At 40.5% G+C, this 24,628-nt stretch overlaps 1 protein-coding gene across 2 annotated transcripts in view; it reads right to left on the bottom strand.

The window, feature by feature from the left end:
• CDYL (chromodomain Y like) overlaps positions 1-23,967 on the bottom strand; it is a 181,283-nt gene extending 157,316 nt beyond the window's left edge. For both annotated transcript variants that reach the window (XM_046006444.1, XM_046006445.1), the window contains exon 1: positions 23,565-23,967. In XM_046006444.1, the coding sequence (XP_045862400.1) occupies positions 23,565-23,588 (24 nt within the window). In that variant the 5' untranslated portion in view covers positions 23,589-23,967. The remainder of the gene's footprint in view (positions 1-23,564) is intronic.
• Positions 23,968-24,628: the final 661 nt, after the last annotated feature.

Below are 24,628 nucleotides of genomic sequence, written 5' to 3'. Positions count from 1 at the left end.
AATAAACCCAATAATCTCAGAACACAAGACTTCAGAGCCACCATATCTAATTTTCAACTAGACAGGGAAAACAAAAAGGAAAATGTGACCCGTGAGCAAATAAAAAGACAGTCAATAAAAACCAATTCCAAGACAGCCTGGGTGTTATATTTAACAGGCTTTGAAGCAGCTACCATAAATATTTCAAAGAATTTTAAAAATATGATCAAGGAATTGAAGGACAGTATGGTATCAATGAGTAAGCAGATAAGGCAATATGAACAGAGAAACAAACAAAACATTTACTAAAATGAACTCACTAAGTTGGTTAAACAGATTGACGTGTTCTTCTGCCATATGTAATGAACGTGAATATAGAAGAATCTGAACAAAAGAAAGAGATGGATGAAAAATGAATAGAATTCAAAACCATGCATAACAATAGGGAGCAGCACAATAATCAGAACCCCAGGAGAGAAAGGAAAGAAAAATATCTGAGGACGTAACCTCTGAAAAACCCCCAAAGCTCAATATACCTCAAACAAAATAAAAACAAATAAAACCACTAAACACACATCTTAGTTATACTGCTAAAATCCAAAGATAATCTGGAAAGCAACCTAAGAAAACGGACATTATATACCAAAAAAAATGACAAAAATCATTAAGAATATGAGCTGACTTCTCACTAGAAACTATGGAAGTCTGAAAACACTGGGACAACATACTCAAATTGTTAAACGGGGGGGGGGGGGGGGAGACACCCTATCAACAAAGAATCTAATATCCAGCAAAATGAAGGTGAAATAAGGACAATTTCAAATAAAAACAATTTATCACCAGCAGATCTGTACTATAAGAAATGCTAAAGAAAGTTCTCTATTCCAAATGGAAATTACACTAGATGGCAACTTGAATCTACAAGAAAAAAGGAAGGAAGCCAAAAATGGTAATTATATGGGCATATATAATATGTAATTTCTTGGATTCTATAAAAGATAACATTTTAAAGCAAAAATTACAACACTATTGTCGGGTTAACAAGGTATATTGATATAACACATATGACAATACTGAGGATGAGAGAAGGAAATGGAAACGTATTACTGGATATAACACAGTATTAGGACAATAATACTAAGAATAAAAGAAGAAAATGGAAATATACTATTGGGAAAATCCTGTGTTTTACTCAAGATGATTCAATATTAATACTAAGTAGACTGGGGCTAGAGGCATACTGTAGTCCCTAGCAAGCAACACAGACCACCCCCTCAAAAAAGCAAAGAAAACCAACAGAAGAATTAAAATAGAATTTAAACATAATACAAAAAACAAAAAAGGAGGGTAAATGACAAAACTCTGTCCCTAAAGAAGCACAAATGAAAGACCTAAATTCAATCATACCAATAACTATTTAAATATAAATGTATTAAACACTCTAATGAAGAGAAAGAGATGTTGCATTGGATTTAAGAAAGCACAAACCCCAACTATATTCTAGTTTCCAAAAAAGCCCTTTAAATATAAAGACAGAAACAAACTAAGAAGCTGAATAAATACATACCAAGACTGGAATGAGTATAATTAATATAAGAAAAGTAGGGGTACCTGGGTGGCTCAGTCCTTTGGTTGTCCAACTCTTTTGAGATTTTTTTGGGGGGGGGCAGAGAGAGAGATCACAAGTAGGCAGAGAGGCTGAGCAGAGAGCCCGATCCGGGGTTTGAGCCCAGGACCCTGAGATCATGACCTGAGCTGAAGGCAGAGGCTTAACCCACTGAGCCACCCAGGCGCCCCTGGTTGTCTGACTCTTGATTTTGGTTCAGATCATGATCCCTTGGTTGTGGGATCAAGCCCCACATCAGGCTCCATGCTTAGCAGAGTCTACTTCTCTCCCTCACCCTCTGCCCCTCCCTGAGTACCCTCCCCACCTCCAAATAAATCTTTAAAATAAATAAATAAGGGACGCCTGGGTGGCTCAGTGGGTTAAGCCGCTGCCTTCAGCTCGGGTCATGATCCCGGGGTCCTGGGATCGAGTCCCGCATGGTCTCCTTGCTCGGCAAGGAGCCTGCTTCTCTCTCCACCTCTGCCTGCCTGTGTGCTCTCTCTCTCTCTCTCCTTCTCTCTGACAAATAAATAAAATAAAATATAAAAAAATAAATAAATAAATAAATAAATAAAAACAAAGACTTCAAGGAGTATTACTACAGACAAAAAAGAGACATTGCATGACTTAAAAGATTACAGAAAAGGCAGATATGCCGACATTATAAATATGCATGCAGCTAATGACGAGCTTCGAAATATATGAAACAAAAGCAGAAGTAAAGAAAGAAACAGGCCAATGCATTTTCATAGTTGGAGATTCTCTCAATAATTGATAAAACTGGACAAAAACCAGTACAGATAGAGGAGATTTAAATAGTAACATCAACCTTAATTAGCTGATACTTATAAAACACTCTGCTGGCAACTGCAGAATCGCATAACCTTTTCAAGGGCACACAGAATATTCAACCAAGATGGCTCATATTCTGGGCCCCTACAGTTGTCTAAGATTCCAAAAGACTGAAATCTTACAGAAAATGTTCTCTGACTATAACAGAATATCAAAAATCAAAAATAAAACTTCTGGTAAACCGCCAAATATCTAAAAATTTAATATGCAAATTCTAAACAACCCAAGGATCAAAGGGAAAAAAATCACAAGGGAAATTAAAAAATATTTTGAACTAAACTAAAATGAAAGCATATTAAATTCTGTAAGACACATCAAAGGGCTTTAAAGAAATGTACACTATTAAATGTTCATCTTGGACAACAAAGAAAGCCTTAAACTGATGGCCTAAACTTCCATCTTACAAAACTAAAAAGAAAAAAATTAAAAGTGGAAGATGAATACTAAAGAGCAGAAAATGTTAATAAATCCAAAACTTTAGATAAAGTCAATTCCTTTAAAGGTTCAACACCAACTCAATATAAAGAAATAAAAATTTGAATACCTTTATATGTTATTAAAAATAGTGAACTTATAGTCTAATTTACCACAAAGAAAATTTCAGTACTACATGGTTTCACTGATAAATTCTAATTAACATTCATATAAGAATCAAACCCAACTTCAGAAAGTAATAATAACCAATTTCAGAAAATAAGGGAACGCTTCCTAACTCCTTTTATGAGGCCAGCATAACTCTGACATGAAACAAGGAGAGAAAATTACAGACCTATATACCTTATGGACATTGACAACAATTCTTCAAAGCATTAACATTAAAACTAAACATACTCAGATCTAAAGTATATCACATCTACTCTTAAACCCACTGTAGTAAAACTACAAAACTATCAAAGGTAAGAAATCTTAAACTACTAGAAACCCAGATGACCTATAAAGGAATGGTTTTTCATCAGCTACAAAACTAGTAAAACTTAATTGCCAACCAACAAAACTTGTACCCAGCTAAAAAACCATCAAGAGTGATAATAAATTATCTTCAGACATACAAATACCAGGAATTTACTATCCCAAATCTTCATTAAAATAATTATTAAAAGATGTGATTTTATCTACTCCTGGATATGCGCTCAAGATAACTGAAAGTATTATGTCCATGTAATAACTCCTACATGAATGTTCACTGCAATATTATTCATAACAGAAAACAAGTAGGAACAATGTGTATTAGTTGGTAAGTGGATAATCAAAATGTGCTATGTCCAAAAAACAGCGTATTACTCAACCATAAAATGAAATGATGTACTGATATATTCTACAACATGGAATTACCATGAACACATACTAAGTTATTAGTGAAAGATGTCAGACAGAAAAGACTACACACTGTATGATGCCATTTATGTGAAATGTCCAAATTCACAAAGACATAGAGACAATAGACAAATTCATAGAGAGAGGAAGTAGATTAATGGTTGCCAGGGGTGCAGGGTGGGGATGGGGATTGACAGCTAATGAGAATGTTCTGAAATCAGACAGTGATAATGGTTTTACAGCTCTGTGAATATACAAAAAACTAATGAACTGTACACTCAAAGGAGAAATTCTATGGTATGTGAATTATATCTTAAAAAAAAAAATAACAACATAAAATTCGGAGAAGGGGAGCCCACAAAGAATGGAAGGGATAAACAAAATAAGTATTCAAATGTAATGTTAGAAAATTTAAACAACCTGGGATTTACCAAAAAAATTGTTTAGTTTTAAGGATAGAATAAATCCAAGACAATCTTAATCTGGGGGGGGTGAAACGAGATTTCAGTAGTTAGTAGTGTGTTGTGTCCTTGTTACATTCTCAAAGAAGATAGACTAAATTAACTATTTAGTCTATCTATTTAGCAGAGAGAAAGAGGGGGAAGCAGGCTCCCCGCTGAGCAGAAAGCCCGATGTGGGGCTTGAGCATCGGGTATTCATTTTTGGTATCCTGGAAAAAAACCTTAAAATTATGGATGAACATAACATGAAGAGTAGATATATTCAAAAGTTAAAGAATGCTGACATCCTTGTCACATTTCAGAAGATGAGAAATAATTGAATCATCTGATTACTTGGGAAAATAGTTAAGCAGAATTTAAAGAAATTAATGGCAACCACAAGGTCAGACAAAGAATCTGTATCTTCCAATCCAGCAAAGGAATAACAGCAAATCCATACAGAATATCCTCTCAAACTAGCAGTTGAAAAGAAAAAAATACACAAAGGATAAATAGCAAACATTAACAAGTCCAAATATTTCATAAATTATAATATATTAAACTCATAAAAGACACTACATTGAAGTTTTTAAACTTGCTATGTGTTGCTTAAAAAAGACTTCTAAACAAAACCAGAGACTTTTTTAAATTAAAAGGGAAAAGATAGAACTAGTAAATACTATCCAACATTAATATGGTAATATAATTAAAGCAAGAATATATAACATATAAAAACAAATTTTAAAGGAAATATTCATTAATAGAGGAGTACTACATATTGAATAGTATAGTCAATATTTAATGAACACTGAATTTTGATATAAATGTATATATTTGAACCCTGAACCAATTATTGAACTCTAACCCCCACCTAAAGTTGTTGTTGTTTTTACAAGATCACAAAAGGAAACGTCCATGATTTCCAAGGGTTCATTAAGACCATTCTCTGACTATGATGCACTTCAATTAGAAACCAATAAAGAAAAAGGGTTTTACCTTTAAAATATTTAATACATTTAAGTACTCAAATACACACAAAATCCTCTTGGCTTTTAAAACATATGAACAGGGGTGCCCGCGTGGCTCGGTATTTTAAGCGTCTGCTTCTGGTTCAGGTTGTGATCCAGGAATGCTGCAACTGAGGCTTGAGACAGGCTCCTGGTTCATCAGGGAATCTGTTTCTCTTCCCTTTGCCACCCTCTCCCCAGGCCCTGACTAGTGCTCTCTCTAAAATAAGTAAAATATTTAAAAAACATATGAATAAATATACTACTCAAAAATATGTTTTAATAAACACAAGGGGAAGTCTAAAGAGACTTCACATTAAAAAAATAATAAATTAAACTTGTATGATGTGGCCAAAGATGTACTATAGGTCATTTTATAGCCTTCATTGAAGAACAGATGAGCTAAGTGTTCAACTCAATAACCTAGGAAGAAAATCTGATAACCTAGAGGCAAAAGGAAATAAAGATCAAGAAATAAAGTAGATGACAGGGATATGAAAAAACCAATAAAACTAAAAAATGGTTCTGAAGGTATATAATCACAGATACAGTAAGATTTTTAAAGGTCCTAAAAATATTCTAATATAAAAAAGTTCAGACCACAATTGATCTAACAAATAGAAAGCACTACTAATCAATGAGAGCTGATTTTTAATGGATAATCAAAATGGTTCCTTTCCTATTTTAAAAGTCAAGAGAGGCCCAGATGATTTTATAGGAAAAAAATTCCAAAGATTCTGCAACTGTTTCAGAATAGTTAAAAAAAAAAAAAAAAAAAGTTATTTACCTCTCCTTCAAGTGAGTATTCCAACACTGATTTTGAAAAGAATTTAACTATGTAAATAATATGTATATATGTACACTGTGACTAAGTAGGGTTTATCCCAGAAAGGCAAAGATGGCTCAATATCACAAAATATATTAATATCCCACATCAAAATAGTAAAAGGAGATAAAATGAAAATCTGTAATAAATGCAGAAAGCACATTCAATACAATTCATTAACCACTTATGATTAAGAACTCCTCACAAATTACAAATAAAAGAACTTCAATCAAATTTTTAAAAAAGGGTATCTAGCAAAGACTTACAGCTTTTACTTAATAAAATTTTATAGGACTTTGAGAATTAATAATAAAGTAAGGATGCTTGTTGTTGTAACTTTTTATTCAACATTGTACCAGATGGCCTAGGCTAATGTAATAAAAGAATAAGAAGAACAGGTATGAGCGTGAAAAGAAAAAATATACCCCTATTCCTGCAAAATATGATTACATACGAGTAAGAGAATCTACAAATTTTCAAATAACAAAATAGTTCAACAAGGTTGCCAGATCTAAAACACAGACATAAATAACCTTTCTGTACACAAGTACTAATTTAAAAAATAACATTAAAGAGATTCCATTAATACAGCAATGAAAAAGTATGGTTTCTAGGAATAAATCCAAGAAAGTCCATGCAAAAGTTTTTAAAAGTTCAGAGCATTTTTATGCCAGTACCACGCTGTCTTGGTGATCACAGCTTTGTAGTAAAGCTTGAAATCAGGTAACGTGATGCCACCAGTTACTGAAGAACCATAAGGAGGAGGCGAGAGGGAAGGAATGACAGAAGTTGTGTCCCTGCCCCATGCTCTCCGATCTGATTCCCTCTTCCCAACTCCAGAAAGTAGTGCCCTCCCTCCTGCTTCAGATTTGTTCATTCCCCCTTCCTATTAGCTCTTTTCCAATAACAGACAACACACTCTAAGTTCTCCTATCTTAAGAGCAAACAAACTCTGGGCCTACTTCACCCTCCTGGTTCCCCTTCCACGAAACTGGTTGTGAGAGTTGCCTACAATCAATTCCTCCTTCCCTTTTCTCTCATAAGCCCAGGTGAGGCTCTCATTCCTGGGGACGTCACCAAAACACATGCTGCCAAATCTCAGTCTGGAGCTGCAGCACAGAACACCCGGGGTCATTCCCTCCTGCTGGAAATGCTCTGCACCTGGCTTCCAGGGCGTCTCGCTCCCATTTCTCCTACTTTCCTGGCCACCTCGCCTCTTGATCTTCCTCTACTGTACCTTTATCTCTGCCAGGCTCGACACGTGAATGCCCTGGAGACTGAATCTTCACATGGCTCTGTACCTACAATCCACTCCCTGAAGACTCAGACCACGTATACATACCGGTATCTCCTCAAAGCATCGCCGGCCAAAGCATTTGCCCTCACTTCCAAGCTCGTAGAGCCCTTGCCCCTCAACCCCTCCTCCACCCACCCGTCTGTAAGGCATCTCAAACTTAACATGTCTAAACTCCAACTCCCATTTATCCAGCATCAGCCCTCAACCCCAGTAAAACCAAAGCTGCAGTGACACCTGCCTGAAAAAAAAATAGCAAATCCTATTCTTCTAGTTACTCAAGCCTAAAAACCCAAGTTCTTTCTATTTTTCTTCTCATTCCCTCACATTCAATTTACCTAGGAGTAAATTCTGCTCAGCTCTACCTTCAAAATATACCCCCAATGCAATCCCGGCTCACTGATCCTCTTCTCCCCCAACTTCCCAGCACCCAAGCCTCAAACTACCATCACCTTTTGCCTCAACTATTCTGCCAGTGTCTTAATCAACCTCCCTGTTTCCTTGGTCCCCCTGCAGTTTATTCTCCCTATGGCATCCAGCATAACCTTTTAAAAGCGCTCATTTGATGACATCACTCCTCCAGTAGCGTCCCACCTTAGTAAAAATAGAACTCGAAGTACTTAGCAAACCTGCAAAGAGCCTGCACGGTTCCCAGTGCCGCCCTGACCTCATCTACCAGTCTCTCCCTCGGTCTCCAGATCCACTGGCCTCCTGACTGCCCCTCAAACTCAACAAAGCTCGTGCTGACCTCAGGGGGGAATTCCTTCGCTTTCAAGTCCCAAGTGTCACCTTATCAATGAGGCTTTTCTCTAACAATTTACATACAAATAGCACACCCCCCAAGGCGGCAGCAGTACCCTAACCAGTCTGTTGCCACCACTAGAATATAAGGTCCTTGGGGCAAGGACTTTATCTCTTACGTCCCCAACGTGGTTTCTTGTGTAATTCAACGTGAGGATTGCAAAGTTTAAGTGGCAGAGCGTGCCCCTAAGACGAGCTAACACGTTTTTCAGAAAACCAGGACAAGATAAAGATGTCTGGGAGGGCAAGTTTCCAAGGCGTATTAAAACCATACTAATGGGGGCGCCTGGGTGGCTCAGTGGATTAAGCCGCTGCCTTCGGCTCAGGTCATGATCTCAGGGTCCTGGGATCGAGCCCCACATCAGGCTCTCTGCTCCACAGGGAGCCTGCTTCCTCCTCTCTCTCTGCCTGCCTCTCTGCCTGCTTGTGATCTCTCTCTCCGTCAAATAAATAAATAAAATCTTTAAAAAAAAAAAAACCATACTAATGACAGCAGTGTGATGTGATGAAGAAAAACCAAATACCAACTGAACAGAAGAAACTGACCCACACATAGATGAAAACTTTACATTATGGCAGAGGTGGCAAACTAGTGGGGAAAGGATGGGCTGTTTAATAAATAGTGACAACAGATTAGAAAAGGAATCAGATCCCAACTTCGTACCATATATAAAAGCAGGCGAATGTTCATCCTGTAAGTAGCAAACTCTTAAACAAAGACAGAAGACAATGATCCCGGGGTAGGAAGGATGTCTTCAATAAGAAACAAAATGGGGGAAATAAGTTTGTCTACGTTAAAATGTAAAACTTAGTTAATATGGAACTATGTTACAGAGTTAACATTTTTTTTAAAAGACTTTATTTATTTGACAGAGAGAGACAGCAAGAGAGCGAATACAAGCAGGGGGAGTGGGAGAAGGAGAAGCAGGCTTCCTGCAGAGCAGGGAGCACAATGTGGGCTTGACCCCAGGACCCGGGGATCATGACCTGAGCCAAAGACAGACACGTAACAACTGGGCCACCCAGGTGCCCCTAGGCTTACAATTTTTTAAAGAATGAAGACACATCACAGACGAGAAGATGTCCGCAACATTCATAACAAAGATAGCACCCATTACAAAGAACTCCAACAAATCAGTAAAAAGGCAAAAGAAAAAAATGGACAGATGGGGGGAAAAGGTGTTTATATAAAATTCTACAGTTCCTTCAAGTTACTGTCTTCTTTTGAACAGCATGTATATAGTTTTTATGAAATAACTGTTCTCTGTACACACCCGTTCTTCTAACTGTACTGATGCATCTAGAGGTCCAGAACGGTGGTCCTCTATGGTTCATGGTAGCTGATCTAGGGTGGGAGAGCAAAGATTAACTTTTCTTTCCCTCTTAGACTTCCCTCTTCTTTTCTTGATAAACATACATAGGGCCTTCACACATGGACCCTGAGTTAAGGTGAAGAGACCACGAAGTTCTGACACAATGACATTCAAAGGACCTGTCCTGCCAAGCAGATGTCAGCTGGTTCAAGGACTGACTTTAAAAGGCCAAACTCTTATTTCAAAGAGGCAGTTAACACAAAACATTCCCAGAGCCTTCTGTTTAGGACTGCCCTCGGACACAGTCTTTCGAATATCCTCCATGGCGCCAATTCTTTACTCCCTCAGGGAGAAACGAGTCTTAGAATGAACTAACATAATTCAGGACTGTAAGTCTAGTTGAGTTACACCGACGGCATGCTGTAAATCAGAAGAGGCTGTTCACAGACAGTACGAAGCATCCTAATAAACCCATCGCTAAGGCCTCAGGTTTGTTCCCTTGGCATCTTGTGATCCTCATGAGAATCAGTTATACAATGAACAGTGCTAATGGTGACAAAAATCACATTCTGATTTGACACTGTTCCTTTCTTGTTTCTTAGGAATGTTAATGCTTGCCACTGGGCACAAGTCTTTTAAAGTTTATGTTGGACCTGTCTTCTTTAATGTACTCTCCAAACGCTTTACGCTGTTCTCTTTCTTTTATAATAAGTATCATAGGAAGTGTCAAATCATCACTGTTTACATTCACCATCTTTGAAGAAACTTTCAAACTCTCTTCCAAAGCAAACACCTGCTTATTTTTTGTGGACAAAAATAAAGGGCAAATGGAATCTCTGATCTTTCCTATTTTCAGCTTCATTATAAACACCTGTTGAACTTGAAATCTTTGACGACACTCAAAAATCGCTATCCAGGATGGAGCATTAAGTTCATTCTACTCACAAATTTGTTTAATCTCACGCAAAGTTTATTCACTTTCTATCCTATAATTAGCCACTCATTTTTAAGGCCCATACAGAAGATCTTCAAGCTGCTGGGCCCGGGAAACGTACTGGCTGCCTTTGAAATTACTGGTAATTAGTTGAGCTTTCCTGTTCTGCTTCCACAAACTACATCAGAAAATGCCATTGTTTTAGTCACATCTGCTTTACCTTCTGCTTACTGACCTCAAATATGGTAACCATGGAAGAAAAGGCAGATTAAAATATTGAGTAGGATCCTGTCTACCTTTTATAATGGAACTACCATCATCTGTCAACTTATACTACAAAGAGTTCAAGAAACTCTTAACTTTAGTCCTCACAGCAAGGAAAATGAGTGGGTTACTCTTGGTTAAGGTGCAGGTGTATGTCTTATAGGACAATAATATCTCTAACAACTTAAATGCTAAACCATGAGGCAATGCCTCCTGAACTCGGAGAAATTTTCATACAGCATGCTAATGCAAAAGGTCACCTATGCATACTGAAATACAGCACTGAGTCATGTTATTAAATGCTCATTAAAATTTATTAAGTAAAAGTTTTTTTAATGTAAGCAATCTTCCTATTTAAAAGGTTTCATGAGTATCATTTATAAACTCTCTTGAAGAACTCTTTCGAATGCCACTTTAACAAACACAAGTCATTTAAGAATGTTTACTAGTTTTTAGCTAACACAGTTCCAAAACAGATGAGGAGGGTGAAGACATCTTTTTATATTTGTTGTTCTTCTGTGTCTTTGTTGCTGTTTTATATATGATAGATAAGCAAAAACCCGGCCAGATGGCATGTCCTAAATTGATAATGATGTATAGCAGGAGTGAGAAATCCATTTTCAAACAAACCAGAGGGAAAGGTGCGGGGAGGGGCAAGTAAAGAGTAGCTGAGTTTAGTCTGAAAGTTCATTGTTTTAGAGACAGGAGGGGCACCTGGGTGGCTCAGTTGGTTAAGTGACTGCCTTTGGCTCAGGTCATGATCCCAGACTCCTGGGACTGAGTCCAGCGTCAGGCTCCCCACTCAGTGGGGAGTCTGCTTCTCTCTCTGAGTCAGTCTCTCCCCTCTCATGCTCTCTCTTCAATAAATAAAATCTTAAAAAAAAAAAAAAGACTGAAGGATTCTATGTTCACTTGGCTTTTTCACTAAGAACAGGAAGCCAAACCTTTCTGAATAGTTCGATGCCATATTATATGGAGTGCAGCAGGGTAGAGCTCTCCAACAGGGGTTTGGATGAGAAGAAGGACTAAGAGAGTGGGCAGGTGGTAAAGACAGGAACTCTCAGTCTCACTGCCCTTGACCCAGAGTTAGTAAAGGCCAAAAATGCAACAGAGCTAACGAAAACGAAAGAAAGAAACACTAATCTGGAAACAAATCTTGGATCATTGATTGATCCTACAGCCATGCTGAGTGACAGGAGCTTCTGATATACACCCCCACCCCCAAAGCTGAGACATCACCGCACCTGGGTCTTAAAAGACACTCTTTCTCTGTAGGTAGTAGGTACTGTAAAACTACCACCTTCACAGGGATTCAGACATATGCCTGGAGGGGAGACGGAACCAGACTGGAGCTAGCCCAGCAATAAAGGGCGTAGTGCAAGGGTGGATGGATGGTGAGCACAGCCACCAGCTCTGCCCCCAGGATCACTGCCCTAACCAGGGATACTGCTAACGAGAGAAGCACAACTGAAAACCAAAGAACCCTGTGACAGGGTAAGGGCTCTGGCTAACCTCACATCACCTGGGGAATTATGGGAAACCGTTCTGCCTGATTCAGTGAAGGACACAAGGGCATCCCTCCTCCCAAGGAGCAGAGGAGACAGTCAGCTGTGGCCCTAACAGGTAGGTGCAGGTAGGGAACTCCCATTTGGTAGAGGGACTCAGGAAAAATCGTGGTCACATTTCTGAGTGGTGGAGTGGTGAAAAAGCACATGAAGGATAGAAATTTCCACCCTACTTTTAGTTGCCACCCCAATCACTCAGGAGAGTGAGGGGCTCAGGAACACAATGGGGCATTCCAATCTTCTGCCTATTGCCTCCAAGGGAAAACCAAAGTTCTCAAAGCCATGGTTACATGAATGTCCTTACTTGCTCCAATCAATGTTTCCTTCTCAAGCTCTAAGGAAACACACTTCCTCAAGGGGAGACCTCTTCCACTCTATGTAAGGCCTTTTTAAAAACTTATCAACTTCTAAGGCATGTTCCTCTACTGCAACAGAAATCAGCCAAGACAAGGACTCAGGTTTCAACCTTCCTTCCAGTGGGATTAATGCATATGAGAGACTTGCATTTTAGAACAGTCCTTTCTCCACCTGACCCTCTACTTCATGGTTTTGGTCTTTTCCTCTCCCAGGCCATCTTTTGACAAAGGTGGGGGTGCGGCATTGCTGTAAACCTGCCCACTCATGACCACAACCTCTTTTCTGTTGGTTATGATCAGGTTCCTAGGAAAAATGAATGTGTCTGATTTTAACACATTAACTCCCTCCTGCCAAGATGGGCCCACACATATTGACAAGATCTCATTCCACAATCTTTCATTTATTTTAAATACTTATTTACTTAAGTAATCTCTACACCCAACATGGGGCTTGAACTCACAACCCTGAGATATCAAGGGTTGCACACACCTCCGACTGAGCCAGCCAGGCACCCCTCATTCCACAATCTTTTAAACTCATTCTACATAATCACTGCAGTTTCATTTTTAAGCAGTTCCAACCTATAGCCACTTGGATCGTCTCCCCTAGAAATACATTTTTAGATAAGTATCTATCAATTTAATCAAGACATTCTCAAAAAGCTCATTTATGAGCTGAAGCTAGTGGTGTTGAATGGTGGCATATAAAATAATTTTGGATAAAATTTTCGTCACATGTACACCCTGACGGAAGAGTACTACAAATCATATTCTAGTTTACACCTTCTGCCACATACACCTCTCTCCCCCTCCCTAGAAATGGTAATGGACCTCTTGCTTTAATAAGTTCGAAAGCTTATCTGCACACAAGAGGGAAGTTAAAGGACTAAGGCAGGGGGCCTGTTTGCTTGCCAAGAGTTGGAGAGGTGGCTAACCTCCACCTCAGGTGTCCGAGGTGAGATGGGCAGAGGATTTCCCTCTGGACTGCACACATGAAAAGCTAAGTAAGAAAAAGTGAGCAGCCAGATTACTACTTGCTGGGCCAGAGCTTTACCAAGGCAATAAGCAAGTACAGAGGCCGGAGTCAAGAGTCAAAAACAAATGAAGGCTCAACCCAAAGGGGACATGGCAGAGGGATGAAAATCATGTTGAAGGCACCAGAGCTGGACATGGGGACAAGAACATTCAGGAAGAAAGAGGAGATGAAAGAGAGGAAGTTTACTAAGGGGGTACCAGCCTAGCCCATGGGCAGGGAGGAGTTCTTCAGCCAGAGAGGCCCCCATTCCAACAGGGACCCCACAAATGCTCTTATGACTAATCCCAAGGAACAGCACAATCATCATTTTAAGCAGAGAATCAGCAGATAGACTCGAGGTAAAAGCATCGAGTGCCTCTTCAGGACACCCAGCAATAAGACGACTTGAGGTGGAAAATAAGTATCTTTAAACTTCAGTGGTAAGAATTACTGAAATGAGATTAAAAAAAAAATTTTTTTTTGATCACTCAAGTATTCTCATTTACAGGTCACCAAATCAGCTAACAATTCTTTGACCTGGCATCATCACAGAAGACAGACAGCAAGCCCCTGCTCCTCACTGATGCCCACACCCAGTGGGAGATCGAGAGCTGTCTGAAGACACTAACTCACCTTCCCAAAACATAAACCTGACCCAGGGCTTTATGGAAAAGTATGTACCAGTAAATACACTTAAAGACATTTAATATCAAACCAAAACATCTTCTGTGGCATATGCTGTTAACTTCACAAAGATTTAAGTAACATGAGAATTCAAAACCAGGCCAGGACTGCAGCAGGCCATTCATCCCCCAACTTCCGCCTCCCGCTCTTCAGGAGGCTACGTGATCTCTTGCTTCCGCTGTTAGGAATACTTGGGTGGAATCTTTGGAAAATACACCATAAAATGAATTTTGTCACTTATGTGCCAAAACCTTTTCAAAAAAATCATTTTTGACAGCTCTTTTCAAGATATGGCTTTCTTTTCATAAGCATGCCTTTCACATGCTCTGTGGGGCTGAGGAGCCCCTACCTTCCATGACCCAGAGGTGCCATCACTAGCTCATCTCAAGAGCAATTTTATTAATGTCAACCCACATGCCTTTGACAGCTCTCTTTCCCTTACCATGTAGCTGTTCCTAACATTATAAGGAAGTCAGTGAAGTGCAGGCATATCATGCCCAAAATCAAGGAAAAGAGTCTCGAAGAGAAACCCAGAGCTGTTCAATGTATATGGGGTGTGACCCCATTCTACAAGCCAAGAACACTTTTTATTTGGTCCAGGTTCTCACATATTCTAAAGAGCTGAGACATGTTAAAATAGGAAATGCTTCTGTATACAACTCTGTGATGCCCTAAAATCCTAAACATACTACTGATGAAAAATGGGTATATTTTAAGCACAGATATTTATTATCTCCAGTCAACATCGTTGGGCTCTATCAACGAACACTAGGAAAATACCAACCTCTTAAAAACTTGACACTGCAGAACCCATTATAAATGAAAATAAGACAAAAAGCAAAGGCATTTCCTAAATATATTGTGGTTAACATCTCCAACTGGAGAGTATTTTTAGACATCCCCCCAACACTTTTCACCAACAGCTAAACACAAATACTAGGACGAACATTTCAAATGCTCTTTATAGGAGTATAATTTTCTTCCAAATTATTTTAGAAATAATTTTCCTCCAAAACACCATTAGGGTTTTTTTCAAACAAGATACCTAAATGCACAATTCACACACATATGGTATAATTTCCAACAATATAACTCCAGTCACTGTAATATTTGTATTTCAACTAAAAGTTGGCCATTTTTGCCTGCTCACCACATTCAGATCCTCAGATTAAGCACTGCAACAAACCAAAAAATACCCAACCATTCCAGAAAAAAAAAAAAAAATACACATGGTATTATTTAATACCTAGAGAAAGTAATACTTCAAGTGCAAATTAGTAATCAATAGTGCAAAAGAAAACAGCAAATTATTCACAAAGTTTGGAGGGGATGATTCCTACTAGTTGTAAATTCTAATGAGGTCCCAAATGAGGACTGACACTGAAGCTAGCAAGCTGGGTGATCCATCTAATGGAAAAATGGCAGCACAGAGGTAGAAATGGATGGACTGTGCAGGTGTGGACAAAGTAAGCCAACAACTATGGCTTTAGTAGCCCAGATTACATGAACAGGCCAAACTCAGGTAAAGAAAGGCTTGAGAAAATATGCTTAAACATCAAGGTTGACAGGACAAAGATGTTGAACATTCTGCCTTAGAAGCCTTAGTTTTATAACTATTATACCATTTTCATAATCAGTCCCATTGAAATCTAGTTTATACTTTATTTCCATTTTCAATATCTTCAGGTGACTCTCAGGTGTTGGCTCTAGCCTCCTGTCTCCATTCATGACACCACAAATTCAAAATCAGTAAGTTTTCTTCCAATACTGACAAAAAAAGCAAACAAGATTATGAACAGGCATTCTTACTACAAAATAACAAGATCTCCAATAAAGTGTATTTCTTAGTGCTTTACTGAGCTTGCAAGCAGCAAGGAAAGTATCTAAATGCCCCATAACTCTCTCCAACACAACCATAAAAAATGATTCAATCATAAAAGTAAAGAAAGAAAACAAGCTACAGTTTTGGGGTGGAGGGAACCCCAGAAAATGTAGAAAAAATATAATTGTTGAGATTAAAAACTCAGTGGGTGGGTTACATAGCAAATTAGGCACAGTTCATCAGTGAACTAGAAGTCAAATCCAAGGAAAAACCCAGAATACAAACAAAACTAAAACAAGAAGATGGAAATGAGAGGGTTCTTACCCTTTGATAGGGAGGAAAAAATGAGAAGACCTTATAAATAACTACTAGGTGAAATTCTCAAAGTGTATACAAGAATAGCAGTATTTTATGACAAAATGGACAAACTTTGAGAACTAACAAGGCAAAACTGACAAAAGAAGCACAACATTTATAAACCTTATCAATAAAAAGTCTCAACGAGATATACCATAATAAAACTAGAGAACACCAAAGTCAAAGAGAGGATCCCAAAGGCAACCAGAGTCAGAAGACAGATCTCCTGTAGAGTAACTACACCTAAGCTGACAACAACCTCTTCCACCATAATGGGAAAGCCAGAACACAATGGATTAAGTATCTTCAAATGCTTAAAGAAATTAACCAATTAACTGGTTTCACTTGGAATCAATTCTATTTTCCTAAAATGAAGGCAGAGACATGTCCATACAATGTGGAAAAAAAAAAAAAAAGAAATTTCCACCATTTCCACCAATAACCCTTCACTAAAGAAATCTCTAAAAGGTATACCCAAGAAAGGAATCCCAGAAGGAAGTTCTGATGATCAAAGAAACTGGTAAAGCTATGGGTAAATCTAAACAAATATTGTCTGTATACAATAATAATGTCCTATTGTATAAGATTTTTTCCCACAGACAATAAACAACACTGGAAAATAACAGCATATAAGTAAGTTCGGGGGAGCTGGATCAGAATTCAAGGATTCTGAAGTCCTTATACTGTCAGAAATGAAGCTAAAATACTGCTTAACTTTCTTTTTAACTGAAATACAGCTGACATACAGTGTGACATTAGTTTTAGGCTTACAACATACTAACTGGGCAAGTGTATATATTATACTATGCTCACCTCAAGTGCAGCTACCATCTGTCACCATATAATCCCATTACAATAACACTGACTATATTCTCTATGCTGTATCTTTCAGCCCTGTGACTCATTCATTCCATAACTTGAAGCCTATTACCTCCCATTCCCCTTTGGATTGACTTTAGACTTCATGCATGTATAATTTCAAGAATAGCCACTTAAAGAAATAGTGTACAACTTCCAAATCCAATCAGTGAAGTTTTAATATGATTCTACTGTGGACTCTGGCTGAAGTCAAGCTGAGTTTGGCAAAAATAACGTCAGAGTAATCAACGAAGGGCAGTGAAAGTCAAGTCTTAGCTCAAAGATCTCAAGAACAATTTTAATACTTGTTTTGGGTCACAGATCCCTTTGAGGAACAGATGAAAGCTACTGATCCTCTCGCTCAGAAAAACTCTTATACAGACTTGTACAAATTTTCATACAAATGGGAAAGACTTTTCCCAGACTCCCCACAGAACACAGATCCCCCAAGGCCTTGCACAGCTTAAAGTCTAAAGAGAATTAAGTTTGTGTGGGAAACAGTAAACTTAGAAGTTCTCCTATCCAAGAGTTGAAACCACATATGCAAAGGAGGAACTAAGTGTAAAAGGAACAGCACAGGGCATAATTTCTGGGGGGGGGGGGGGATTCTGGAGGGAAAGGGTCACGAATGGAGAGTCATTCCTATAATTCATGCTTTCATTAAGGTGTAATTCAACAATTGTGCAACAACTGCAATATTTGAACTTTGGGAAATAATGATCAGAAAAAAAATTCCTAGTTTTAAAGAGTGTAACCATCAATCTTACAACCTGATGGACAAGTATGTCATACAATGAAGACACAAAATAGACATGAAAGCATCCTTAGCTAGCTACCTAGTGTTTTTAATACTCCCTTCCTGGAATGACTCAGTTAACAGCCAGCAACAAAGGGCCTGCAAAAAGGACTAGTCTGGTCCACCTGGAGTTCTTCTGCAAAGGCAGATCCTAACCCCTCCCCACCTCAACATGGAGTGTAGCCTCAGTGTCAGAAAACAAAGACCATTGCAATCTAAAGGCTCCTACATCCACTTGCATTCCATAGAGAAGCTTTTTGGAAACATAGATTCTGGTCTCCATTCAAACACTGAAAACTACACTCTCACAGTTTGGGCCCAAGAATCTGTATTTTAAAAAGACCCCAGATGATGCCGTTCCACCCAGAAACACATGCAATATAAAAAGTACTTATTCACAAAAATTGGACTCATATTGGCTTTGTGCATCACAGATATTCAAAATTGTGAATCAGAATACTGCAAGTAAAGTATTTCCTATACATCATGAAAATATCTTTGATGATTAAAAATCATTAGCATGGAAAAAAATTTAATGATTTTTAGATATCATAGAAAGAAAGGCTTATTCTAGTATGCAGGAATTAAAAGCAAATTCAGAGGTAAAGCACATGGGATGTCTCCATGCTATTGTTTAGGCAAATAAATAATATTCTCAGCAATTTACATTCAAGATATTAATTTTCAAAATACAAATTTGACTTTACTGCCCCCCAATCAAATCCAGAAGTCAAACAACTCTCTTTTCTTTTTCTTATGTTGGTCAATCTTTTCAGAGCCATAACACATACAACAGATGCGGGTTTATCTTGACCAACATCCACTGAAAGTCTCTTGATCTCTGTGAATTTCATTGGAATTACACAAGCAGATTTAATTTGTAACTGTGCTTTTGGTCAATGTACACAAGATTTGTGTGGTGCATAGGAGACAGAGCAAAGATATCCCAAAGCAATAAGAAAAATTCAAAAGACTTACCTTTCCCCCAAATCCTGATTATCCTTCCAAACTAACCAATTTTAAGACTTTTTTTTATAAGCCAGATATAATTTCATTCTTTAAAACTTACTTCTATTTTTGGTAGACTGGAATATGCATGTGTTAGATAATTTCTCAGAAGGCCACAACTAGATCACTGAGATCTTACTAAAATTTAAATTAGCTATTATAATAGTTATCAAGGGAAAAACCCCATATCCACCAAGAAAAAAAAAGAATTATTAAGATATACATATAAGGAGAATATATCTCCATTCTACTACAGTGTGCATTCTTATTCAGTCCCACATGAATGAAGTCTTATGGTGGTAACTTGACCAGTAGATAACGTCCTCCTGATCCACCGTTTTTTTTGGTGATATAATCAATTTACTTGATGCTTTGAAATCCCAAATATCAAACGAAAATAGGTTTGGTTTCAGGGTTTGAGAGCTGGGTAGGTTTTTTTCTTTCTTTAATTAATAATGGAAAAAGATGTGATGATGGGTGGCTCAGTCAGTTAAGCACCTGCCTTCAGCTCAGGTCATGATTTCAGGGTCCTGGGATAGAGTCCCACATCGGGCTCTCTGCTCAGTGGACAGTTGCCTCTCCCTCTGTTTCTCCTCCCTGCTTGTGCACACATGCTCAATCTCTCTCAAATAAATAAATAAAATCTTAAAAAAAAAAAAAAAAACACCAGAATGTAAGAATATAAACATGTTTCCCAGAATAATATAATCATTTAACACTTGGGTATAGTACTTTATCAAGTGGAAACTCCTTTTACATGCTAAGGTCATATAAGTTTCACATCTTACTGATGAGGAAGTTCAGGAGAGAATTTCTGAAGACACACAGGTATTTCCTTCATTATACAGCAGGAAAGAGTGGAACCCAGTCCAGAGCTGGGATTGGAGCTGGAAGGACTTTAATTATTTCACAGTCCACTTCCATATGCCTCAACCTCAGTTCCTGAGTAGCTGGTCATCTAAAGCAGAGGTGAGGAAACAAAATCCAGCCTGTGGATTTTGTGGAACCCATGGGCTAAGAATGATTTTTACATTTTTTAAGTGATTGGAGGGGACAGGGAACAACAGGATTTTATGACATGTAAAAATTACATAAAATTCATATTTTACTGTCCATAACAGTCTGATTGGAAAATGGCACTCATTCGTTTAGGCACTATCTATGGTTACTTTTGTCTTACAACAGCAGAGCTGAGTAGTCGCAACAAAGACTGCATGGTCTACAGGGTCTAAAATATCAATTGCCTGGTCCTTCCCGTAAAGTCTGGACCCCCGATCTACAGGACACTTATCTTTTTTTGAAAGTTATGAAGTACTCAGCAGAAGTAAAAAAATCTGTCTTTCCTAACCCTAGCTGCTAGAGATACAGGGAGTAAATCCATTCTGTCTCCAACAGATGCTCTTCCAATTTTATAAGGCAGATGCTCCACCCATTCTTGTTCCCTTATTTTTTATTCACATAGTTACAATAACCACTTTAAACATTTACTGAGGACCTATTACCATATAGTAGGCACCATGCTAAGTACTGGAGATCTCATTTCTTTTTAAAATTTTTTTAAATTTTTTATTAACATATAATTATTATTAGCCCTAGGGGTACAGGTCTGTGAATCACCAGATTTACACACTTCACAGCACTTACCATAGCACATACCCTCCCCAATGTCCATAACCCAACCACGCTCTCCCTCCCCCCACCCCCAGCAACCCTGTTTGTTTTGTGAGATTTGGAGATCTCATTTCTTTTAGGTGACAAAATAGAGGTTTAGCAATCAGGTAATTCACCCAGGTTCACACAGCTACAGCAAACCTGGGCTCTTACCATACCAGGTTACATCAAGAAGCAAGACTTTGAACTTCCTCCTTTGTCAATACATCCCTATAGAATTATAGAGTTTGAGGCCAAACATGAAACTTCTGTTTTGATTTACGCAGAACCAAACAAAACAAAGCAACTAATGTCCATAACCTTATTACTAAGGTACCTTAATGTCCTCCCCAATCTTGTCAAACAGCCTGTTAGGCTATAGTGTTTATTTACGATTGTGTATCATTTCAGCCTCACAAGTAATATTGTCTCAATTAAAACAGTATAATTTTCTCTATTCTTAGAAACACAACCAGGCCTCAGGGAGACATGTTAGATCAGTTAAAATATGACAATAACCACCACTTACTGAGTGTTCACTATGGGAATTGTGGGGTATGAGTTACATTTTTTTTTTCATCTAAACTTCACAATTCTGTGAGGTAAGCATTGATCCCAATTTTGCAGATGACGAAACTGAGCTTTCAAGGTAATTTCCCCAAGGTCACAGGGTTGGAATTCAACAACTAGGTTTTCTGACTCCAAATGCAGGCTCTCAACCACTATGCAGAACTTTCAAATATCAACTTTCAATCATAATATAGTCATAGAGTCAGCGTTGCCTACATGTAAAGATAAAGAAGTTAGAGAACTTATCCTGAAGGATACTATCGCATTATTTACTATCATTTCAACTATACTTCTATAACTTATTTCAAAACTAACACAAAACCCAAAATTAGAAGGTCAATCGTGACAGAATAGCATTTCTTTGTGATGTACTTAGTTCTTCCCCAATAAATGTCGAGGACATGAACCATCCTCATACTTTATGCCTCCCGAGGGAATCACCCTAGAGCAGACATTCAATGAACATGCTGAATGACCCACTAATTTTGAACAAAATGTGACTTATACATGAAATTCTGCCAGGAAAGTAGTGACTAGAAAACCTGAGAAAACCTAAACCTAAACCTAAACCAAACCTAAGAGAAGAAAAAAAGAAAGAACTAAATTTAGTTCATAAAGCACTGGCAGTAAACCTACTGTCTTCAGGAACACTTTTAGACACGTAAGATACAACTTATGTATAAGGTGCTACCCTCACCCAAACACTAATGGAAGGACTTAAGTGATCATGTATTTATAATCACAAAAATTAACAGAGTGAATAGTCAAACCTAAACTAGCAAAGAATAATCTAATGCAGAAACCAAAATCCCTCATCTGTATTTTCCCAACTGTTTATCAGCCTGAAAGACCTGCATTTATCTTAGCCTCTGCTTATGGACCTTCCCCAGGCACATCACTTTCCCTCCTAGAAGGGAAACTTCTTGAGGACAAAATCTTTTTCCCATTTACATATCCAAATGACCCAAGATAGTGTCTTAAATAAACTAGGGTGCAGCTAATGGGTAAAATAGCTGAAAAGAATGGAACATTTTCAGTGCCAGCCAAGGTACACTGACCACATACAATGCAAGGGGAGGCAACAATTTTACCATTATTTTTACAAAAGGCAGCCTCCTCCCGAGAACCTCTGCAAACACTTGGTTTTAAAAAGCAACAAAAAGTTGCTAGAAGGCTATCACTGTCGAAAAGAGAGTGCCAATCTATGCCAATTGCAATAATGACACCTCAGAAGATTCACCGGGTACCTAGGGATTGACAAGGGCCATGGGGCTCTAATGGTTACAGACGCTTACTTAAGCCCCTAAACACCCAGGTCCCTAAACGCATCATAAAGGTGAATCCAGAGAGTATCCCGAAGTTTAAGTCTCTTCCGAAGAATGTATTTATAAATATACATATATATACACACATATAAACAGAAAATCATGTATCCAAAAGAACCGAAAGCCTTCCAAGCTTCTGTACTCCCAAGGAAGTCTACTTTGAAATACGTCAAGAAGTTACACCGAGGCATACAAAAATATGTCTAAAGATCCAAACAGAGAACTCCAAAACTCGAAGTTGAAGCTGGCAAACCCATCGTTCGTAACTTATAGCTCTGATTGTGCCCTTTCTTACTTGCAACGCTGCGGCGCAAATGAATGACGGTGTATCAGCGTTAAATTTAAATTTCCTGGCTCTGGCCACAATGCTAACCTAATTAAAGCATGTGGTCAACGTTTAGCATTTTCGGTGCGTTATTCTGCATCGCTTTGACTAGGAACAGAGTCGAGACAGTTGCACTCTTCCTCTCGGCCCCCCACTCCCCAAACCGGAGGCAAAACCCTCTCCAAAATGCTTTATTAAATGGACAGGAAAAACACCCCCGCACCGCCTACAGACCCCGCCAAGCGGTAACAGGGGCTTCACACCCATTGCCCTCGCCAAGAACACTTTGGGCTCAGTCTGAGCAAGTCACTGGTGTCAGAGCTACTTCCCCACGACCGGAGCCCCCCCAGGCGCCCGACAACTCCGGGGAGCACCCCCCCACACACACCGCCCGCCGGGCCCCTCGGAGCAGCGTGGCTCCGGCTCCCCTCGCACACATTTCCCGTCCAGCAAACTGCGGCCGCGGAGGGGGAGGGGGCGAGGCGGGCGCCCGCGGCAGAGCCGGGCCGTCGGGCTGGACGCCGCCGGGCCGGGGCCGGGGAGGGGCGGCGCGGGGCGGCGGGCGGGGGCGGCCCGAGGGTCCGGGAGGGGGAGGGGAGGTACCTCGTACAGCTCCTCGGAAGCCATGGTGGGCGGCGGAGTTGCGGGCGGGCGGGAGGGGCAGGGTCGGGGCGAGGCGCCGCCGCTGCCGGGCGGCCGACACTTTGTTTCAGTTGGGTCCCTGCGTGGCCTGCGCTTCCTGCTCCCGCTCCCGCTCCCGGCGCCAGGAGCTCAGCACGGACGAGCCTCTCACACTCACTGCCAGTGCGGGCCGGCGGCGGCGGCGGCGGGGTTGTGCGCAGGAGCAGCTGCGCAACGCGCCCTCCGCGCCCCGCGCTCACTCCCCGGCGGGCCGGCTCGGGCTCGGGCTCATCGCGCCCCGCCGCGGGGCCGGGCCGGGCTGGGGCGGGCGCGGCAGCGGTGCACGGCAGCGCGGCTAGCTCCGTGGCTCCCCCTCTCCGGTGTAGTGCAAAAAGCTTCCTACTTGCGACCAAAAAACCTGCCCCGGCTACTGAGCATGCCCAGTGCTGCCGCCCGGGCCCGGCGGAGACGCGCTCCCGCGCTCCGGGTTTTCGGACCGCCCGCGCGGGAGGGGCGGGGAGGCAGGCGGGGCGGGGCGGCCGAGGGGAGCAGTGGGCTCCGCTCCGGGCCGAGGCGGGCCGGTGGCCGCCGAGAGCTAGCCGGCAGGAAGGGGAGGAGCCAGGGAGCGGTGGGCGGGGCAGAGGCGAGGCGTGGGCGGGGCCACGGGAGCGGTGGGCGGGGCCCCGACTTCAGCAAGTCCCCTCCCGGGGGTCGGACCCGGCGGCCGAGCTGCCAGTCTGCCCGCGTGGACGTGGGTGCCGGGATCCGGGACGGGCGGGACTGGGGGGAGCCTCGAAGGTCGAGGCGGACGGCGGCGGTGCCCACTGGGGCAGGGACTGGCGGGCCCGAAGTTGGGGAGGGGGCCGTGGGAGCGAGCTGCCCGCGTCCGAAGCCCACCGCCCCGACGGCAGCGGCCGAGCCGCCAAATGCGCGGCCTCCCTACGGGGGATCGATGAACTCCCGCCTCCGTGCGCCCGCCGAGGACGCCCGTCCCGGGCAGGCCAGCCCGCAGAGGGCGGGCAGCGTGGCCAGGTGGAACCCCCACC

The sequence above is a fragment of the Meles meles genome, chromosome 5 (genome assembly GCF_922984935.1).
Source record: "Meles meles chromosome 5, mMelMel3.1 paternal haplotype, whole genome shotgun sequence".
Taxonomy (NCBI): Eukaryota; Metazoa; Chordata; class Mammalia; order Carnivora; family Mustelidae; genus Meles; species Meles meles.
Note: the sequence above shows the minus strand (reverse complement) of the source record. Positions and strands in the feature narration are given on the sequence as shown.